Source organism: Labrus bergylta, chromosome 8 (assembly GCF_963930695.1).
Source record: "Labrus bergylta chromosome 8, fLabBer1.1, whole genome shotgun sequence".
Taxonomy (NCBI): Eukaryota; Metazoa; Chordata; class Actinopteri; order Labriformes; family Labridae; genus Labrus; species Labrus bergylta.
Genome location: NC_089202.1, coordinates 25,803,135 through 25,826,144, shown reverse-complemented (window position 1 = coordinate 25,826,144; position 23,010 = coordinate 25,803,135). Strand labels below are relative to the sequence as shown.

The following is a 23,010-nucleotide window of genomic DNA, read 5'->3' as shown; positions in this document are numbered from 1 at the left end:
ACAAGAGGGAATTATGGTGGCTTTAACAGTTGTCTGCAATGCTTCGCTCCTCCTTGGCTCCATTTCTCTGTCAAAAGAAGTAAGAGAGAGCGACATCAAAGCCCCAGATTTGCAAGTCTAAGAAGCGGTTTCTGGAAGAAGGTACAGAGAGAAGGCATTGTGTGGGACGTTGAGGGGTTTATGCTCGACTAACACTGTTCCATAGTTCTCCTTTTGGTTTCGAGCAAGGCATCCTAGACATGCAGGGCCTTAAGGGTTTCAGGAGATGCAGACGCGGGAAGAGTTTGCACCCAATGAATGGAGCTGACAAAAGAAGTACTGTATGAGAGGAGAGGGGTTTGTAAACCGCATTGGGGATATAAAAAAGTCAGTGGTCTAAGACCCTTGGAAGGACAGAGACCATGTCTCAACAAAAGAAAACAACATTTGCCCTGGGCTTCTGTAGGAATACAATACAGTATGACTGAAGCATTCATATTCACTGAGCCTCAAACACAGGTTAGGGTCTTACACGGTTAAGATGAAGGACTACATGGATTCACCCAGGGCATGTTCAGACTAAAGCCCTTTTCATGGGGCAAATCTGCAACAGCGCTATAACTAAGCTTCACCGTCATTACACCTTAAGACTTTCATATTCACCAGCGTAATATTGCTATCCCAGTCTGTGTATTCACATTGCAAGATTCATTTCAGAAGCCCGAGAGAGCACGGCACACAAAGCTCCACATACACACACACTCAGATATGCATCCAAACACAGCACTGGGTTTGTGGGCAGAGACCTCGTCCCTGAAACACCTCTGCTTCTACCTCCGAAGGCGCCACAGAGAGGGGATCACTTCATCCCCCAAGTCCGCCTCTGTGGCATTCATACAGAAGGTGAAATATCAACAGGGGGCGTTCAGACTGCCGTTTCAAGGTCCACCAAAACATGACCCTTTCTACTTGTTTGTTCAAAGTCTCATGACATTGAAGCCTATCCCTGCTTACACTAGGATAACAGCAGAAACACATTAGTGTAATGGATGGTCAATACATACTTTACTTTGACTAAAAATTAAGTAAGAACAAACACACAACAAACGTTTACATACGAGTGACCCAAAGGTGATTTTTTTTCTGAGGATCAAGAAGATGAGAGGCAAGGGGAGAACTTAGTGGCTGTACCGTGAATATAACTAGAGTACCTCTAAACTATTAGAAACTGTGGGCTGACTACAGTCCAACTGAGACAAGATGAATGCATTTGATCTCTCCAGTGGTTTTGACAATGCAATGCATAGTGCAATGTAACACTTCACTACAGAGAGGATTGGTTTACTGCGATGAAACCACAAGCTTTCCTGCTGGAGCACCAAATGCAGCATGGGTTAACCATATACAGCTACCCTTAACCACACAGTGGTCGATTGTGTAATGAAACTGAGGCCGAGGAAAATGTAGAAAACCTTTTCACCACATAATGTTCATAGACAAAAAAAAGGCTTCTCCTGCTTCAAACTCTAGTGCCTTAAAGACATGTGCATTATTGTCTTGAACAGATGCTGCCGAGCTGACACAAATGAACTCAATAAAAAATATTATAATTCATGCTGATTTTCAAACATGTTGGACGGGAGATTCTCTAGTTTGGGGAATAGCAAAAAAAAAAGCATTTCAGGCTTAGGTCTCGTTAGGGCTGAACCACATTTGTTGTTTTTACCTTCAATTGATGAGAGAAATACTTTAATTCTGTGAAGCGTTTAGTAGGATTGCTTTAACTAGACAACATATAGAGCTGTGCACCCTGCTACTTTCCACATGTTTTAGTAAAATGGTATGAAAAGTATATGATGTGTGTGTGACTATAAGAATCTTTCCTTTTTTTGTCTTTCAAATACTTGGCATATACTTATTCACATTTTTTTGATAGCTTGAACAGCACAAGTCACATGGAATCAGATTTAAATGTGTTCTACATCAGATACATGTCTGTTCTTTAGCAATGAGACCTAAGTCTGAAAAGCCAGGTTGGAAATATTGCAGATTTGACATCACTCTTGAGCAAAACTTGTCACAGTTTCGTGCTGGAGTAACCCCCACCAAATGAAAACAGTTACCGGTAGGTGTTAGACCTTTTAAGTATTTTGGATGACACTTCTGTACAAGCAAAACTTAAAGGGTTGTATCATAACCAACCTGTGTTTGAAAGCATATTGTGCTGATTGTGACGTCTTTGTTGTTCTTCTTTTGTGCATGCATGTCAGTTCAGGACGATGTCTGGTTGACAAAGGAATCTGATACAGGCCACATTTAACAGCCTAACCAAAATCAGAATTCACCATTAAAGCTTCCAGTGTGAAGTAGTCTATGAAATTTAATCAAAACCATTTTAGCCGTAATTCAAATATACCAACTATGTCAAAACAAAAGAAATCTACCGCAGTGAAAGACCTCATTTTGCAAATGACATCACAGTCAAACACATGTTGTTAAGGCTATTTAAGACTGGGATTTCAATCGAATAGATCTACTGTGACAATGTGGCTAGGGGTCATGAAACATAGCAACACTTCTTTCATGTGGAGAAAACAACCAGAAACAGTTCTGATGTCCATGTAGGGTTGCAACCCGGGGTTCAGGACGCTTTGTTTAACTTTCAGGGCCAAGGATCTGATGTGGAGAAGGAAATCCTAATTTTTAAACTGCTAACACATTGACATGTCTAAAAAGAAGTGAAAAGAAAACAAATATGAGATTCTAGCAGCTCAGCTCTCATCAACATGATTATTAAATTAATCTCATCACGTCAGTGGGAGAGTATCCTCTTGGACAGACTACAAACAGAAAGACAATCCTCAACTATATATACACAAAGAGCAACGACAGATTTTATGTCTTATAAAACATGAAATCAAAATTATATTTACAGCATGCAAGTGAGAGTAAGAATACTCATCAAACTCAGAACAGCAGATGGATGAGGGAGGACTCACTGTCTTCCATGTATTTCCAATCAAAATAGCTGCTGTTGGCAGGTGGGGGAGGACACTGTGGAAGCTATTGTTTAGTAATGCTTCAACAAGGACAAAATGGTGGGTTGCAGAAGGATAAGAATGGCTCCAAAAACAATTAGGAGTCATAGATTTAAGAAAAGTCATGAGAAATTATGCTGTTAAAACCTTTCTTTGTTGTGGACAGAAATCCAAACATGAGGTTCTGAACTATTTGAGACGTTTCCTTGACACAATTAATTTTTAACTGATCAAGTCTTGGAAGAGTCCAAGACAAGCACTCCTGTGAGAAACCGTTGCAAACAAATGTAAAGAACAAATGCAAACAGAAGCCACATGTAAACAACGCCCACCTGAGGGCTGGAGAACATAATGAAGAACTGGGGTAGAGAAGATAGGGCTTAAAGGTCTTCTGGCTGCTGATGCAGACCCCATTGGCTTATATGCCCAGTGAACAGATACACATTAGTAGACATGAGCTGTGGAGGACCAGTTCAAGATGTTGTACATGTTGTTTTGATGAACACATTTATAGACACGTTTTAAAATATTATATAATTTATGGCAATGCTAACTTACCCAACGTAAGCTCATGTTCAAGTTTGATGAATGAGGACATGTGTCCACTTCCTGCATTATTGCCCTGGCCTATCAAAAACCTAGAGTGATTCTCATTGGCACTTTCTGTAGCTAGGTTACAAAAGCTGTCTCCTGGCACTTCTGCTTCTCTTCAAGGTGACCATAAACTACAAATTGCTCTGTATGACTAATATTTGGCTTTATTTAAGATCATTTTTTATGTCTTTTTTACAAAGACATAAAAACAATGGAAAGGAGGGTGGGGTGGGTGGGGGAGGGGGGTCGGGACCCAAAATTGTGTTGCGGAGCCAATTTCAATGGGTCGCGAATGTGTGCCTGAAAAAGAAATGGTCAAATAGTCTGTCAAGAGATTTTAAAAGATGTTCGTTTTTTTCCTTTTTTTGTTCTGTCCCATGTTTTGTACAGTCTGAGGTCCAAACTGAACATTTTTTATTGAATAATTCTGATTGGTTGAAAATGATCAGAAACTTTGGTCATGATTTCCCATTAAGGAGTTGGTGGCAGGTCCTGAGACAAGACCATTTGAGAACCACTGAGATAGAGCTCTAAACTTCTGGTTTGATAAAGGGTTCCATTACTTCCTTGTGATTTTTCTTAAAGTTGATCATTATTATTTCTTAATCCTTCGAGTTTGGCTGACTAAGAGGGGTGATTCCCCTTGACTCACCACTGACTGTTAAGAGGCAACGAGTCCAGGAATATAAATCTAGCAGAACAGATGCAAGCTGCAACCTTGCATACCAACACTGTTCTGTTTCCGAGATTATCTGAAGCCATGATGGTAATGATCGGACTGGGCTGACTTTACTTCTGACCAATTGACTCACACACATTGTGTATCTTGTTGCTACAGAGACAAAAGTAAAAACAACAAATACAATTTCAAATATAACAACTCGTTTCATAAAAATTCCGGGATGACTATGGTCATTTTATCATAAATTCACAAGTGAGTTGTTTCAGATGACAGGTCTAGACAAGTTGGAGTGTCTCACAGTAGGTTTTATGACTGTGATGTTTCACACTGATGAACTATCAAAAATGAATCAGTGGGGATGAATGAATCGACCATCAACTGTTCACGTAACTACTGATAAATGAAATATGTATTTAGCCGGACATCTTTCAATAGTCCAACTATGTGTCACAACCTAGGGTCTGAATTTAAGTCCCTAACAATCACCTCAGAGGGCTTTAATCCCTTTATACCATTGAGACTTGGCAGTGAAAAAAAGGAAACCATTATTACATGCTTTTGTGCTTCTTGTGGTCAAAACTTTTTCAGAAGCCATATCTCTGTTTCTCTGGCAACTTCATAGAGATCGACTAATACTTGAAGAATTCATTACAATTCTATAAGGTTCTTATGAAATGGATATGTTCACTAAACCTTAAAACTGAAAAGATCTTAGATCGCACTTTTCTAGTACACTCAGCTCGTGGATTAGTTTGTTTGAGCCTGAAAGTATACTTAGTTCTGGAAAGATTCCGTAACATAATGTTTGCGGTTGACAAAGAAGGAATTAATTTGTTTGTTTTTTAATAAGCATACGGGAACATCCATTATTTTATACAACATATAAGTATCAGTTTTAGACACAGGCAAAGACAGGGGCAAAACTATTTTTTGAATATATGTATATACATATATATATAAAAAAAACGTGCATAAAAATAAAAAATGTCCACAATGGGATTTGACTTGGAGACCCTCCAGTTTCCAACACAAGTTCGTACAGACTGAGTCACTGCTAATCTCGTCCCTGTTCTTTTCTCTCTCTTCGTTTTTAGCTGTCATTAAAAACGGTCGTATTGTCAAATGGTAAAATGAAACATTGATTCAATTGTTGCAATTTGGTGTTAGCTTTTTAAAGAGGATCTTCAACTGCATATAGTTGCTTTTGCATTTTAGAACTGGTACTGCTTAAACAGGTCATTACTTTAGAACAGTGAACAGACATTTTTTATTAGTGAATCATATAGTGACAGCTTTGTGTGACAGGTGAATACCACCAGTTCTACAATTCTACAATTGACTTAGCAGACGCTTTTATCCAAAGCGACGTACATCAGAGACGTACATGTCTGCTAGTTGTCAACTCAGCCAGTTAAGCAGCTGAACTTAAACTCTTGGCTGTACTTGTGTTGTGTCCCTTATTTTGGGGGATTTTTTTCATGAAATTATCAGATTTTTTTGATGACACTGTTTATTGTACTAACTGGTCATCCAAGAAGACTGTGCTCCTTCGTTTTTAGCAACTGAAAATATCACATTAAACTATGTATTAGAAATAGTGAGCGGACACCAGAGTCATGTCAGGACTGCTCTCGACTTTTATCCGTAAAGAAGACGGCTGGCCATACAGATGAAAATGTGGTTCTTCTGAGCTTCCCAATACTTGGAGTTTACTTGTGACTTCCTGCGTAAGGCTAAGATGAGGCAGAGCGAGGAGCAGTCTGTTACATTTAACAGACTGTTTTAACTGCTTTAGTGTAGAAATTCAACAACTCTGTTCAGACCCGAGAACAAACAGAAACTACTTTTGTGGTAAATATAACGATGAACTAGCACATTCACTAGCTGGTGTATTAGCCATGGGCAAAGACAGTAAAAACCCACGTAAGGCACCACTGGCAGGTAGAAAGCAGACAGGAAAAACACACACAAAACAAAGCCCATGACGTGAAATGTCGTAAGAACATTCTTATACTTTCTTTACTTTCTCTGTCTCCCACACACAGACTCACAGAGACGCACACCTCCCTGCCACGCCTGCTACCAGCAACACGGCCAATCTAACCACAGACTAATGGTCCTGGGCAGCTATACTTCAGCACATACCTCTGGGAACTTCACACACTCCAATACAACACTGACACATATACACACATTGAACAATACCTAGACACCCATACAAATACAACACACAAAGACACACATCCCCCAAACAAGCTCTTCTGAAGAAGCAGAATTACAATTTTTTTCCAATTGTGAATATTCCCTTGTAGTGTTTAAAAAGCACTTCCCAAATCTAGGGGACTTTTTACACCCCTCTCTCTGTTAACCACACTAACCACAGGGATTTCCATCAGCCGGGCTGCATCCTGTACCAAGCAGCCAGATATTTCAACCATCCACATCACGCCACACGCTAGGGCCATGAAAAACAGCAGGGCGGGGACAGTGACGTGTGTGTGTGTGTGTGTGTGTGTGTGTGTGTGTGTGATACAAACTGTGCTTCATTATAAAGATAATTACGGGTGCATCCGTGATATTTCTGATGTTTTTATATATTTATGGATATTTCTATTGATCTATATGTATCCATATCTTTATCTAATATCATCTTATATGTAATACTTATATAAGTAAATAAATAAAATAAGAAAAACGTGTATAAATGGTTAAAATAGTGTTTGTTTATAAACTCCTTCACCTTGGCTGGTAAATACTGGGGTGTGAAGGCATGCAGAGCCTGTAAGTGAAAGTAGACAGAGGCCTGACTCCAGGCTTAAGGAAACATTTTATTACAGTGTCTGTGTGTGGGTCTGAGTGTGCACGTGTTGGTATGAATTTGATCAAGTGTTAGACCACAGCAGGCTCTAAGTACGTGACTGCCTCAATCGACCCTTTAATCCATCTTATGGTTTTGACTGACAGCAGAAATAAGATGGCTGAGAGATTGGAAGGGATGTTGAGAAACAGATAAACAGTGAGAGGGAGGTTGACCTGAGCCGAGGCTCACATTTCCCTGTAAAAACACTCTTCTCAGAGAAGTGATAGATATTCAGAGGTATATCAACATTTTGGGAAGTGTACACTGGTAAAACCACTCAATGATGTGCTTAAGTTCTTTCTTTTCACTAATGGAGATACAAAAGCACACACAGGAGAATGTATGACTAAAATGATTTAAAGATTTAGTTCAAGCTAAAAAAAAATAAAAAAAAGAGAGGTGCTGTTCATTATGAAGTTCTCTCCTCACTCCTGACTCTCTTTGGTTATTTCAATAGACTAGCAATAGCTGAATAAAATAAGACCAAAAGAATAAACATACCATTATTATGTATGGTTGGAAAATCTTCTAATCAATACTTATTTAACACGTTTGTGCATGATGGTTAGAGAAAAATGGTTGAAGCTAGGAGGAGCAGCAAGAAAGCGAGTGGACTTACGGTTTTTGTTGGGTGCCATCGTAGTTATTTCAGCCAAACTGTGAGTGTCAAGACCATGGCTCAACCTTTGCCCCCTGCCTCCTTTTTATGGATGTCCTCTCCATATTTTTAAGCCTGCCTGTAGAGTATCCCCTCTGACAACTCCTTGCCAACCTTTTATTAAATATATATAGCAGCCATAAAATTCCAAAACTGTACAATCTCCCTCTTTACCTTTGTCATGGGACTACAAAACCATGTGCATATGCTTAAGTCAAAACATGATACAAATGACAACAAGTGAAATGTCGAGATTGCCCAAATTAAAATGTTTCACTTGACTTCAAATGTAAGTAAGATGTAATAGGTCTGAAATGGAGGTACTGCAGCTGAAAGTGAAACACAAATGGTTTGATTTATTCTGTAACATTCAGCAGCACCAGTGGTGAAAGTAAAATATAACTACAAACATATGTTTGATGATATCAGTTGTTAAGAGAAGGCTGTCATCAGAAAAGGACGTACACGGGATGAAGTGAAATGTGACAGTTTGATCTTAAATCTGAGGAGTGAAAAATGTCATTTTGATGGTGCAATTACTAAAAGCTGCCTCTGTGAAACAATGGAAAATTTAAATACCCATGTACTCCAGAAGTAATCATTTCATGGACTCATTTATTTGCATCATTTTGAGACAGTTTGTTTCTTACATTTACAATGTTACATAGATAGTAAAAGGGCTATCCCATAAACGTGTTTTATGCTGACGCTTAAGAACACATCCTTAAAATATATCTCCAAATGTCCCTATGGTGGTACCAGGACGATGCCATCTACCGCAAGAAAAAAGGGACTCCCTTAATTCTGCTTCGACCTCCTAACAACCCCACTTACAACCTTCAATCTAAGTTATTTATCTTTACCACCAAATTTGGTCAAATGTACCCACACGCTCCGACCCCTGCTGTTCATGGTCAATCCTGTCCAGTCAGGGGGGCCTGGGGCCTGTCAGCAAGGGCCAGCAGCCTGAGCACACAGGTGACTATTTTCATGTTGAAAAGAGAACAGTCTTGTTTACAACAATTATAATCTACCCATGTAAACGAGCAATACCGTTTTGGTATAAGTTAAGCATAAATGTACAATAAAAGTATAAATGGGCAGTCGAAAAAAAAAAAGGTCAAAGTTCTATTTCCGAATAGGACACGACGTGGGGAAAATAAGTGACAAGTAGACAGGTTTTAACGGTAAGATCTCGGGGGGGTTGATGTGGAGAGCTTGCTAACAGATATAAAAGGTTGCAAAGGAAGAACAAGGAAGCTCTGGAGAATGGTGGCTCACGATAAACAAAGTTGTTTTAGACACTCCGAAGTGTCGTGGGACTGAAGCAAAACAGCATTACCACTCATACTCAAGTCTGGAATCTCATTTTGTAAGAGCTACAAAAACACAGTTGCAGGACCATGCAACCATTAAAGAAATACAACCCTCTCCCTTATCAGTGTCACTATTTTTATAACCCTGAAAAGTAATTAGGGGTGTGCACTACAATTTGCTAAGGCGGACCCATTGGCAGGCATTTTATCATCAAGCTCAATAAGTTAGCTGAGTGTTTTTGGCAGAGTTGCACTATTTCTTATTTATCTAGTTTTACAAATTATGTTCATCTTGAGAACACATATTTCATATACCACAAACACATGATAGAATAACACATGACAGAACCTTCTTGGAATCACATTCTTCATCTATGATGTCATCCAGCCCTCATGGACAATCTTTCTTCCAAAACATCTCTGAAAATACAGGGGTCATTTTGACTCATGCCAGAATGAAATGTGGTATTTGCTATGCTGATATGCCAGATTGGCACTCTCCAAGTTTTGTGTTTTTGTTTTGTGTGTGTGTGTGCGTGTGTGTATGTGGGAATTTGAGTGTGCATCTGGGCGAGAGTGAGGTAAGAGCAAAGATTAACCATGATCGATGATTAATACAACTTGACTTACTGACTTACTGTGAGCAATTATGGCCATGTCTTTTCTCAAGTTTGACTTTCTCACACTCGCCTTTTATAACATGGGGGTCCTGAAACATGTGTGCAGCAAACCCACACGCATATGCCACAGATCGCCAGCCCACCCTCGGTTCAACCTCAAAACCACAATGGGTTAAATATAATCAATCTTCTTTAACAATGCTGTCAGGGCACTGTCTGAAAGCGCTGACAGAAACACACAGATAGTGGCCACAGGCTGATGACAGTGTTTCCAGTGTGTTGGTGTGCATACCTTTGAGAACAGAATAATATCAGTGCTCAAGCGAGTTAAATGACCTGTATGTGTAAAGCCATTCTTAACACATTGGTAAAGTATGTTTGTGTTCAGTAGTATACATATGCATCCAGGTATACATTTAAATGGTAAAGAAAATGTGTGTATGTGAAAGCATAGGGGCCAACTATGCATTATGTGTGAAATATATTTGGATGTTAGCCGATCAGTGAATATGTTTGGTGTACATTAATAAACGATGAAGTCATGTCTATCTGGAAGAAACGTCCATGGGTGTTCTGAAGTTGAGTGTATGTTGTCAGCCATAACTGACTTTGGACGGTCAGATATGTCCCGGTCCCTGGGCTATGTACTCGTTTGTGTTTGCGCGCGCACGTGTGTGTGTGTGTGTGCGCAATACCTGAGGAGACTTGTGTGATCTCCAGCTGTACTGGTGACTGTGGAGGCTGGCCAGCAGCACGTTCTCATCCGTGTCCATCTGGCCGAAGCGCAGTGTCTCATTGGTGTCGTTACAGATTACAAAGTGGCTGTAGACGAGCTCCTCAGCTTCTGGGTTCCCATTCTGAGAGAAAATAAGAAAGTTGGGGGGGCGTGAGGTGAGGTAGGATTTATTGGTTAATAGATAGAAAAGAACAGAGGAGATTTAAGAGGAGTTACATGAGAAAGAGAGTGTGTGAATAACAGCAGAAGCGACTTCCAGGTGTGTGTTTATTGTTGGGTATTATGTACAGAGTGTGCAGTAATTGTATACACAAGGTGTCAACAATTTGCAGTATGGATTCATCTCAATATCAAACAAGTAGACCTTGGGGATGAAGCTATCAGCCAAAATGTTAGAAAGAGGAAAGGGACAAATGTGGGGGCATCACAACCTCAACAGGGGAGAGAATAATAAGACTTACTTGAGGTAAAATCTACACAAAAAACTCCAGCAGGCCTCTCTGCTAAAGTGAAATCTAAAAATAAAAACAAGCAAAACTATTCCACTTCCTTTTTGTAACTTTTTTTTGTTGGTGAGATACACATTCTTGTAGATGTCTACTTATGCCAAATGGCAGCTCTGTTTGTGTCTGCAAGTTTATTAAATTCTTTCTCAATACTTTGAACGTTTTAAAGTCGGCACTCCTACAAGTTAAAGTAATCAATATACTGTGGTTTGTTGAGAGCACATAAAACAAGTAACCCTCGGGCCCACCTAAATCAATACGTCATTTAGAAAGCATCACAAAAAAACATAAGTCATGGGATTCTTTCCACTCTTAAGTCACCTTGCATGCAAGAGCACAGAGTAAAGAGCTCACTGGGTTGCTGTTTGAAACAATGGTTTCACAAGGAAAGGGCAGTGTATCAAATCTCTTCCATGCAAGGTTTCAAGATTCAATTTAAAAACTGTGTAAAGTGTACATGTGAATTAGATATCAAGCGCATGGCTGCATGTTTACTGCAGCTCCTTCAAAAGGCTCTTGGGCCCTTAAGGGATCTCTCATACACACCCCTCCCTGACTCATGAGGCTCATGACTGTGGTTCAGGCAGCTTCTCAATAACTGCTCAACTATCCCAACAAATAGGGACCCCAGCCTGCTGTGGACTTTTAAATGGCAGGGGGTTGATGGTTGATGGTTAAAAGAGGTTGGCAGTAAAAGCTCAGACATTGACTGCCAAGCACGTTCGGGGTCCTAGGGTTGTTGTTGCTATTGAAAGTGGATGGGAAAGTTTACACCATTAAAAAAAAAAGCACTTGATGATAGACGTGAGAGAGGGTGATAGAGAGAGAGCAAATATAAATGAGACAGCTGGGACAGTGGGTTGAAATTCATTTCTAGTTTTATAGGGGAACAGTATCTGTGCTCCCTTTCAAATCCGACACTGCGGTTTACAAACTTCCTGCTGCCATCTTAAGATGCCTTTGCTAAGCTGACTCTTTGATGGTATCATCTTTCAACTCCAATTCACAAGGCAACTTGATACACAGATCAGAAAAGTGTTCTGCAGTAATCATAATCACCTTCCTTTTTTCAGGCACTTTAAGAGGAGAAAAATGAACATCTCATATGACAAACTTATATATAGACCTGTTTTTTTTTTTTAATGAAAGGAGCCTTGCAATGTATTCTGTTATGTTGGCTTATTATCAATAAAATCAAACTGAATTGATAAATCTTTCCTCAAGAGCAAAAAATAACTTGATATTTTTCAGATACTGACCTGCCAAGAATCAAAGCATAGTACATTCCTTAAATCTATCCAATAATATTACTGTAGATGCCACGTGGTCTAGTTCATATAGCAGAGTGCCTATATGGCATAAATGACCAGGTACAGTAAAATGTCTTACAAACAGACACCACTGAAAAAACAGACGAATCAACACAATATGGAAGAGATAGTTAAACCTGTAAAAGCTACATTATAAAACAATAATCATATCTAAAATTACCAATGTGTTCTTTTATGGATGACCCCAGTCTACACATCTGCTCCATAAAGGAACATGATCTCGCTCTGTTTTAAAAAAGAAAAAATTTGGTTTGCAAAGGAAAGAAGAGAATCATTTAAACATGGGAGGATTAAGGGGAAAAAATACAGGAGGAAATTCCTGTTGTCTCAATTGCAAATAAAACAGCCTGTGAACATTCTGTGAGAAAGTAGTGTGTGGAAATACTACTGGGCTTTCGTGTGGCTTCCCACCAAAGCCACTTCCCTAAGGTTAGGGTTAGACGCAGCAAAGATTGAAAGTTGGGATGGGGACTGAGAATTGAGAGGGGGTCTGAGGTTAGAGGCTTTGGTTGGGGCCACATCGGGCAATCAACCAAGGAGAAGTTTATTATACATTTTTTTGTTCATCCTTGGAACCAAGAAACCTTCTGAAGATGTGTAACACTGTTGTTTTGCCTTACTTTTATTTCAGTTTTATAAGAGCTTAATTGGACCTGAAATCCTGCTGGCTTCTGAACTGTAAGTAAGGACTTGATTGAAGGTAGCAACTAAGGATGATTGAGCAGGGTACAAGCTGAGCTTAATTAAAAAAATGAATATGAATAGCAATGTTTATGACACATAATAAAGCATGAATCCGCATGGATACCAGAAACTGCATTTCATTTATTTATTGCTCTGCATTCAGCCCATATGTTCTGTTTGTGGTGGCCTTGTCTGGCTGTGCATTGGTTTTGCAGTTGCTGAAAAATCTCCTCCCTGGTTCAATGCTGACCCCAAAGGCCACAACACAACAGGCCTGCCTGCCAGCCTTGACACCAGGAAACATGAAAATTACTGAAACAATTACGCACGTTAGGATACATCCTCCTTTTGCGGAGGAACAGAGCCTGCTGGTATTTCCAACTGCTTCTAATTATGTTTTCATAAAGGATCAGATCTTTCTATGTATGGACAATGTGTGCACTAGTGTTTGCAGAATTTTTTGGCTGAATCAGATCAAAGATACGTTTGAGCTTAACTGCTTTTACGTCTCCCAATATAGTGGATTGCACGACTTTACGATTACACCAAGTTTTAATTTCAGAGACGTTCTCAAAGGTAAATAGAGTTTTATGTAGTGTTTTCTGAAAGAGATCAAATAAGAGCCTTTCTAAAGAATCATCATTTTGTACTTGACCTTTAAATAACCTTTACTCAAGAACTACCATACCCACATGAAGCACATCTAGCCTTTAATTATGGTGTGTTTTTCCATTGTGTTCAGCAAAGTGATAAAAGCTGGAGGTAGTTAAGAGCTTCTACACAAGTTACAAGGCTGCTTCTGTTTAGACCAACCAAGGCAATACAGCAGACTCAATCCTTTTATGAATCAACCCAATACCAGCGAAGATAAAAGATAAATGCAGCCTTCTTGAAGCTAACTGCAGGCTAAAGAGTGACTATGTAGAAGTGAAGAAGGGATTTCTCTGATTGTTTGTCATTTTGGGTCTCAATGGCAAGGATGTAATTTTAGAAAATTAAAATGTCATCCAATCAGTAAAAGTTAAGCTTTGGCTTAAGGCACATGAACAACAAATAACTAAAAAATGCTTGGCATGTTTGTGAAGCCAGCCATGGATACACGTATTTCCAAAATATTTTGATAAAGCTACAAAATGAGCATTCGTCACAACATGACCAATGCTCAAAAGTGTAATTTATGGCTAAATTTACCAGGAGAAATAGGGAACATTCCCCAGCATGTGTTACATGATGCATGATGAAGTAAAGGGTCAACTACAACCCATCATCCAACAGTCTGTTTAAAGCGTTTGATGTCACTGGGTGAAAACAAAGGTATTAAACCTCCAGCCAAAACAATAACTTTATGGTATCTTTTTATACAGCTTGTTTGATTTGATTTTCCATAGGGAAAATACCACAGCTGTTTCTAAAAAAAAAAAAACACAAGCTATTAGTTCTCTCTCCTGGCAATGAGTCTGTAAGCATGCATAACTATGAGAGTACCTTCAACCTCAAGGGACCAGTATATGAGTCAGCACAGCCATAGCTGAGCTGAGAAGAGCCATGGTAGGCTATATAAAAAGAGTGTGTGTTTGTGTGTGTGTGTGTGTGTGCGTGCGTGCGTTTGAATAAGGTAGACAAGTGGGTGGGGGACTAGGGCATGGCGAAGTCTTGGCAGGTGTCACCACTCAAGTTTTACAGTGTTTTCATGGGCAATGCTTCACACACAAATATCCTGGCTACCAGAGGCAGTGCTGAGAGCTGAGAACTGAGAGATGATGAGGACCATAGGACGAGAAGCCCAAAAACAGACACACTATAGCCTCTTAGTCAGAGTTTACAGCAAGCTGAAAGGCAGTTCCATGTCGCAAATTTTATTACAACTGGCATATGACCAACGCTGTTCTCATGAAATCCACTTTGTTGTGAGTGTGCTTAGCTGATCTGTCTATCTGGGACAAAACACTTCAGCATATTCTCCACATGTACTAACATTGTTATTATTCTATGGGTTTACCAGGCCCTGTGATAGTTACTTTATATGTAAATGGTGAATGGACATGAGCTTGTATACAATATTTTCTAGTCTTCTGACTACTCAAAGCGCTTTTGCACCACATCACACCTAAACATTCACACACTTAGCGGGAGGTTTTGGGGTTGGCCAAGGACCCATTGGACATTGGGCTGCAGGACCTGTGGATTGAACCCCTGACCTTGCGGTTAAGAGACGTCTGACTCTACCACTGAGTCACAGCCCACACTATGGGAGTACTATCTATGAAACCACAGGCAAAATCACGTTATTACTTCCCCTTCCATTTCCATGGAGTAAATTCAGACATTTGTCCATTACAAAATTATGAATAAAGGACAAAAAAAAAAGAACGTTAGAAAATTGTAGGATTTCCGAACACTTTGATAATTATATCAAAGCCAGAGCCAAAAGCAATATCACAAATTAATGACAAACAAAATGTCTGATTTTTTGCATGACACTTCATTAGGCCTTAATGTATTGTTTTGAGTATGGTTGAATAAAATGTGTTTTCATCAGAAACTCTTGGTACCTGTTGCCAGCTCTGCAGGGCGGTGTCCACAGTGTGGATGGTATACTGGCTGACGTTGAGTGAAACTGGATCCAAAAATACATTCACATCCAATGTGGCATTCTTGGGGCAGCAAGTGGCTGCAGCCTGGCCCTGAAACACACGAGGAGGGGAAATACTTAATTGACTTGTTTTCACATTTTCTCAATTATGCCTTGTATCAAAAATATATGCCATAAAATCACTGTAAACGTTAAGCTCAACCTGTACGACACATGGCTGGAAGAGCTGTTGGTGGGTTAGGTTCCGGTACTCCAGCAACTTGCAGTCTAGCTGTGTGGAAAAATTGAATTCCTGACAGTGACGAGGTCCATTGCCCCACTGGCGAAGGAAAACACGTGGCTCCCGAGCACCAATCACCATGAACTCTTGATCCTGTGGTAACTTCCTGTCTGGCAGGAAGGGACGAAGATGTCTAGATGGAACTGGAGGAGACACGGCATTCGTATTTAAATACTGAACTGTGAGACATCTTTAATTGAAACATGAACTATCAAAATTCCCCAACAACAACAATTTTCTAATAAAAAGTAAAAACAGGTGATTTAGAAAGCAGACACTTCAGTGACTGAAGGTAAAACTGTGTATTGGTCGACTTAAATGACCAAACAGAAGACAATAATGGACCGATATTCATTTTTGCGACAGTTACAAAGTGAAGGGAGAAGAGACTCTGTGTGTGTGTATTACCTGTACCCAGCTGTTCAAGGTGGTGGCAGAGGTGAACATCCAGCTGTGCTAGTTGTACAGATACACCCAGGGAGGGCACGAACCAGGATGCAAAGCAGGAGTCCACACGTGTGCAGGCTGCCAACGCCACAGGGGATACCAACTGATCGCATGGCAACTGGGATCCACAGTCACTGTCAGAACTGGGGGATACAGCAGAATATTTTCTAAGTATTTGAAAAAATATTTTCATAGTTGTAATATTATTTGTAGAGAAAAAACTTTGTAATCACATTAGATTATTATTTGATTTGGAACAATAATGATCAGTCCAAGAATTTGCCAATAATAGTATTATACAGAAATAACATTTGCTTGGTTTATCCCATTTCAATTCTAGTAAATTGCAAATGGTAAATGGACTTGAGCTTGTGTAGCGTTTTTCTAGTCTTCTGACTATTCAAAGCGCGTTTACATCGCATGTCACACCTACACATTCACACACTGACGGCAGATGTAGTGAGACCATCAAAAGTAACTAAACCCATTCATACACATTCATATGCCACTGACGAAGCAGCGGGAGCAATTCAGGGTTAAGTGTCTTGCCTAAAGAGCCGCGGATCGAACCCTCAACCTTCCAGTTGAGTGACGACGACTCTACCAGTGATCCACAGCCGCCCGCCCCCTAGTTAAATAAGCTAGAAGGTTTCTATCAAACATGCTTTTGTACTTCCCTTGTTTGTTTGTTTTTTGTCATATATGTTTAAACTTATACTTATATGTGTATAAACTTATACAAAACAATGATGTGGCTTTTAAGTCAGAAATGGACTTTGAGACAAAGGCTGCAATTATTTAGACAAAGAGGAATATCAAGCAAAACGAGAGACAAGTAATGCTGAGAGTCTACTGAAGTCTGAGGCTGTGAGTTTAGGTACATTAGTACTGCCACAGTTTCCAGGAGAACCTCTCCATGGACATTAATTGCATGTCATGGATGATGATGTTGAGTGGAAGGTAATTGAAGTGAATGACCATTTGCTCTGTAATTTGCTGCTACCATGATCCACCATAAAAATTCCAGCAGGAAACTCTCAAGACCTGAAAAACGCTGGTGCAGCAGAGTGCTCCTTAAAAAGATAAGCATCATATGTTGACAATTTTCATTACTTCCAGTTGGCAGGGCAGCCAAGTTATTTTCCTGGTGGAAACTAAAGTAAGGCAGATGAAACGAGTGAAGGAGGAAAGAGGAATCAATTTTTATCAAAAGAGACAAATAATTTAAACATAAAGGAAATGTAGTGTTCGTAGTATGATTGTAATGAAACACAGATGTATATTTTTCTTAACACTGTATCTGGTACTGTCGACTTTTTTCTCTGTTTCTTCTCTTACATGTTTTCTTATTCCTCCCTTTCTGCTCCTCTGGAGCTCTCTAAGTCACACAGAATGTGGGCTTGGCAAATCCCTTCCACTAAAAGTTCCCTATATCTTGACAGGAAGTAAAAGAGGGAAGGATAGAAAACGTGCAGGGTAATTCCAAATTAGGATGGAATGAGAAAAAGACAGGAATAAATGAAAATAGATGAAGAAGGTATAAGACGATGGGAAACAGTAGTAGTATGAAGAAGAGGATAAAGGCATGCTCTTTGAGGTGTTACAGTGCTTGCCAGGCCTGGTCCAGTGCAAACGGTCCCATCTCAATTCAACCCAGCCAAACCCAGTCCAACCCAGTCCAGGCCAGGCCTAGAAACTCATGAGCCAAAGGGGGCTTTATTCCACTTGCTTCCCGTGAGCTTCCCCTCGATTAGATACACTCAAGGTAAGCAGGAAGGAATCCGGATGGGCCCTGACAAGCACTTGGTGTGCTGGGAAATCTCATTAGGCCGATCTGAACGCCTTCCAAACCCACTCCCTACTTCTGCACACCAGATGTGGGGTGAGGGACACATTGCTAGCCCTTTGTGCTCGGCGGCCTGGGTGCTCTCTCTCTCTCTGCTTTTCCTCACACTGGACGGCACATGTACTTTAGATCCACACACATATCCGTATTTAAGGAATAGAAATGCTCTCCATATACATGTTTGGATGTACCCAAACAACCAAAACAGATACCTACAAGCACACAGACAAAGTAAAAAATAAAATATTGAATGTTCTCACCTTTGTTCATCTCCTCCCTCTCCATTATTGTTGAGAACTATCCTCCACAAGTCCGAGGCCACCAGCTCCTTCTGCTGGTCAGTGAGACTGAGGCTCGGCAGCTGTAGCTGGCATGCACTGCTTTCTGAAAGTCTGAACTCCCGGTATGGCACAAAGGCCTGCTGGAGGTCATCCCAGTATTCTAGGCTGCATGGCACCTGGAAGGAGAGACACAGGGATCTGGTATTAGGAGTTCTGTTGCACTTTTCAAATATGTTTGGGGAAATGTGTTGTGTTTTCAGAAAGTTTTGTTTTGTCATTGAATGATGAATGATGATTGATCAGAAGCCTTTTTTTAAAGGTCTATTTTGGGGCATTTTGTGCCTTTTTTTTTATATAGAGAGAGACAGGACAGTGGATGGAGTCAGAAATCGGGAGAGAGAGTGAGGGGAATGACATGCAGGGAAGTAGCCACAGGTCGGATTCCAACCCGGGCCACTCGCTTGGAGGAGGACTCCAGCTATAGGCTACTGGTGCTGGAGATGTTTTGCAGTGGTAAGCTAATCACAAGGCATCAATACTTTACTGGCCCTTTCAATACAATGGAAACCAACATTACAACATTTACTTGTTTCAGGCAAACCAACGTTTAATTCTCTTCAAATAAAGATTTTAACATAGACCACCTACACAGAAGGATGATAACTCATGTCCATAACAACACCTCATTGATATGGCATAACTAAAGACAAGGCAACCATGTGCTTCAAGACAGCCTTTCAAATTGAAGTGCAGGAGCTGTTCTTACACTGAATAATAAATGGGTTATTTGAATGTTCTCACACGGCGGACTGGAAGTGCTATTTCTTTTCTTCCCAGATTGTGCCAGAATTAGCATAAATGTGTCTGGTGCTCCTGTGTGAACTAAACCAGGTTCTCAGGTTCCTTTGACCACCTACACAACTCAGCTGCTGATCAAAATCAGTGGTGGCATACCTGAAGGATGTTAGACAGTAAGAGGTGTGTGTGTGTGTGTGTGTGTGTGTGTGTGTGTGTGTGTGTGTGTGTGTGTGTGTGTGTGTGTGTGTGTGTGTGTGTGTGTGTGTGTGTGTGTGTCTATTTCCATATTTCTGACAAATTCAATCACATTTTCGACCAGACCAACAAAGTTCCCCGGATAACTACGAAACTCAAAGAACTGCAGAACAAGTTGGCGCGTGTGTGCATGAGAAAAACGTTCCCAGAATACAGACATGTGTCCCTGCATTCAAAAGAGTGTGGATATACAGCGCTGTGAGGAATGCATGAGGTAATCGTAGCTTACAGCATGTATGAAAAGCCACACACCACCTTTCTGGAATCAACTTCTCATAATTGCATCTGACAAAGTGGTGCACCCGCCACCCCAACACTGAGCCACCGAAGCGGAAACTGACTGAATCTCCACGGAGAGTTCCCAGAACCCCGTTGCTAAAACACAGAGGGTGTTTTTTTTTTTTTTTATTTCACCTGTGATATTCTATACACATGACGGCATTCAGAAATGAATATGCACGGTACATATATGGTACAGTGAAATACATTTGCATGGTTGAATTTGCGTCATGCTCCCTTTGACTTGTAGCCTTGGCCTTGGAGGAGAGTGGAGATGAAATCGATAACCATTTCAGAAAAAAAAGCGTATGAAAGGTGGAAAAAGAGAGAAAATGAGTGAAATCATTTTTGTGGCCATTTTGAGGTGGACCTCAGGCACTGGCTTTTTCGGCAGAGAAGGTACGTATGTATATGTCAAATTGATTGTGTATATATGTTCAAGAGAGAGACTATGTATAATTGTACATATGAAAGACAATATGTGTGTATAAATATATGTATACACAGGTGTGCATATGTATGTGAGTGCATGATACAGTCTGGGCAGTGTCAGTTTCCGCTGCCTGATTGTGTGTGTACCTTATCTGATAAACAAAATGTAACCCTGAATAGCTGACATTCCCTGGGCTGGATGGGTCCAATTTGTGATTTTTCCAAGGGCTAGACAAAGTAGACTCTGCAGCTAGACCGCAGGGGGAAATATCAGACTAAATCTTATGTTATCTTAATTTTTAGAGTCAATGTTCCATTTGGAGGTTGAACCTGGAAAGTGTCAACAGCCTTTCAAGTCACTTCAATTTCAAATCTATTTACAAACACAAATGTAGGACTGTTTGCAGCCCTGTGTATATACAGTATGAGTTTCATACCTTTCATTCACCCCTGTTTCTGACACACCAAAACTACTATTCTGCAAAGGTTTAATTTCCAGGACTAATCAAACTCTCTTGAAAGGTTAACTAAAGGCAGACAAGGTAAAGAAAAAAAAACAGAACATAAAGAAATGACATTGATTCCGATGATTAACCTTGATGTGATCACTGCTTCATTTAAAAAAAAGTCTTTGCAACTGAAGACTCCCACTGAAGCGCTGGTCGCTGACACCCACAGCCCCGTCTGCCATTACTTTTATTAACAACATCAACACTTCTATTAGGTCGTCTGTTATTCCACTGATGCCTATATGTCGAAAGATTCCACTGCAAGCTACCTCCTATCAGCCAGCAGAGAAATTGAATTGACATCGGCTTGAGCAAATGTTTACTCAGGAAATGTAATGAAAATTGTTCTGAAAATGAATCCCGCTCTGCTGTCTCAGGTGGGCTAATATACGTTAACATTAATCAGTGTGGAAAAATCTGGAATAGGACCTTGCTGAGATCTCTTTGCGTCGTTTTTTTTTTTTCTCTGCGGTGCCAAACGTTTAAATGGGGGACTGTAGTGTAGTGGATGAGGCATAACAACTCCAGATCAAATTAACCACATGGACAGTCTTCTATTTATATAGTGCATTAGCTGTAACTAAGGCAGGACTGCTTGAGCGCTGTCCCGCTAAAATAATAGTTATCTTGGCTTTAATACACTATTCCCCTTTCTGGTTCAATGTGTAAGTCTGAGGTAAAAATCCCCCCTCTGACTCCCCTCAGATTCTAACGCCATACAAAACTTTGCTTAATTTGACTAATTAGAGGAAAGTTGTACATCAGTGAAAGGCGCAAAACATTAAGCTCATGGTGGACCTGTGTACGACATAATCACTGACTTTAACAACAGCTGCAGAAGCGGTTATGGTTCATTTTAGGCCAGCAGAAATTTGATGATTTCAGTTGCAAGCAAGCCGGGCCATGATGGCAGCTCGGAGCCCTGCTGGTATAAGTAAGGCTATCCCACAGTGCCATGCACGAAAGCAACAGCAGGGAAGCAGATGGTGTGATGTTTGTCGGTCAGAGCCATTTGGGCAGCTACCCAAACAGAGAGTGAATGATTCAATTTTTTACATTTGCATATTGAGAAAAGCTGGTAATGGTAAAAATGTGAATGTGCATGAGAAGAGAATGAGTTACATTTTCTTTTGAAATTTTAGTCTGCGGTGGGACTGAAGTTGCTGCTCTCTGCTAACAAACAGTATCTGGTCCTCCTGCTATCTTGAGCTGGGGTCGTGCTTAATTGTAGCTTCTGTGTTTTCTCACCGTTTCTGTGGATTACGAACCCTAGTGAGAGACAGAGGAAGAGGAATACTAACAAAAGTAATGGAGGAGAGAATTGAGGACACCTGCTTATGTTTCAAAGAATTGGACCACACAGAAGTGGGGAGGTAATTATAAATCCCTTTCCTCTCTTCTTTTATCCCTTCATCACTTTTTGCCTTCTGCAGGTGGTAACCTGTGGATGCTCTGTTTAAGATCTGTCTTTTTTTTTTTTTTTTTTTTCAGCTGTGCCTCCACCATTATGACATTGCTTTCCCTTTTACAGAATGTAAAAACAGTGCGGAGAGCAATTTGACTTTGACTAATGGAAGGAGGTTTGAATTCCCCCTCCGAGATACTGGAACCAGTTGGGAAACCGCAACTATGTAAATGCAGGAAATCTTGATTTTATAAAATGTTAATATGATCTACTCGGGGGACAAGCGAGCAAAATGGCTCAGAACATGAACTCAACCTTCCCAATTCCACCTTCATCTATTTAACGGGGGGGGGAGAAAAGAAAAAGGAGAAAACACGAGAGGGACTGTGACAGAAGGGGGGGGGGGGGGGGGGGATGAGGAGAGGAGATGATAAAATTGTGGAAAAGTCGCCCTTTTGTTTGGTACACCTCACACAATCCTTCACCTGTTAAGAAGCAGTTAAAAAACATGACTCACTCAAAGATAAATGACAAGACAGCTCAATGCTCAAGTATGTCTTTCCATTTCCTAAAAATCTTTTTGCCCTCTATATCTTTTTTTTTTGTTGCCATCTGTATCTATGTGAGCACATGGTAACTTCAGAGGCCTGAGAAATGATAGCTGCATGCCTTCTTTCTCTTTCCTCTACTCTCTGCTCAGTCTTAATGTAAATACATTGTTAAATCCTGTAAAACAAAACAAAACTAAGCCATGATGTTTAGCTGCTGCATTTCTGATCCCTGGCTGGAGTTTCTTTCTGCCGTTAGGAGTGATAGTTTCATAGGATCTGTTGTTTGCCAGGGCCGGAGAACAGTAGAATTAGAGTTTACTGTGGCTTTGG

General features: G+C 40.3%; 1 protein-coding gene across 1 annotated transcript in view; it reads right to left on the bottom strand.

Moving 5' to 3' along the window:
• LOC109987406 (intermembrane lipid transfer protein VPS13B) overlaps nucleotides 1-23,010 on the bottom strand; it is a 278,167-nt gene that overhangs the window by 33,240 nt on the left and 221,917 nt on the right. The window contains exons 42-46 of the mRNA XM_065957731.1: nucleotides 18,431-18,627; nucleotides 16,286-16,467; nucleotides 15,800-16,020; nucleotides 15,557-15,688; nucleotides 10,443-10,604 (exon numbers count right to left, since the gene is read on the bottom strand). Coding sequence (XP_065813803.1) covers nucleotides 10,443-10,604; nucleotides 15,557-15,688; nucleotides 15,800-16,020; nucleotides 16,286-16,467; nucleotides 18,431-18,627 — 894 coding nt within the window. The remainder of the gene's footprint in view (nucleotides 1-10,442; nucleotides 10,605-15,556; nucleotides 15,689-15,799; nucleotides 16,021-16,285; nucleotides 16,468-18,430; nucleotides 18,628-23,010) is intronic.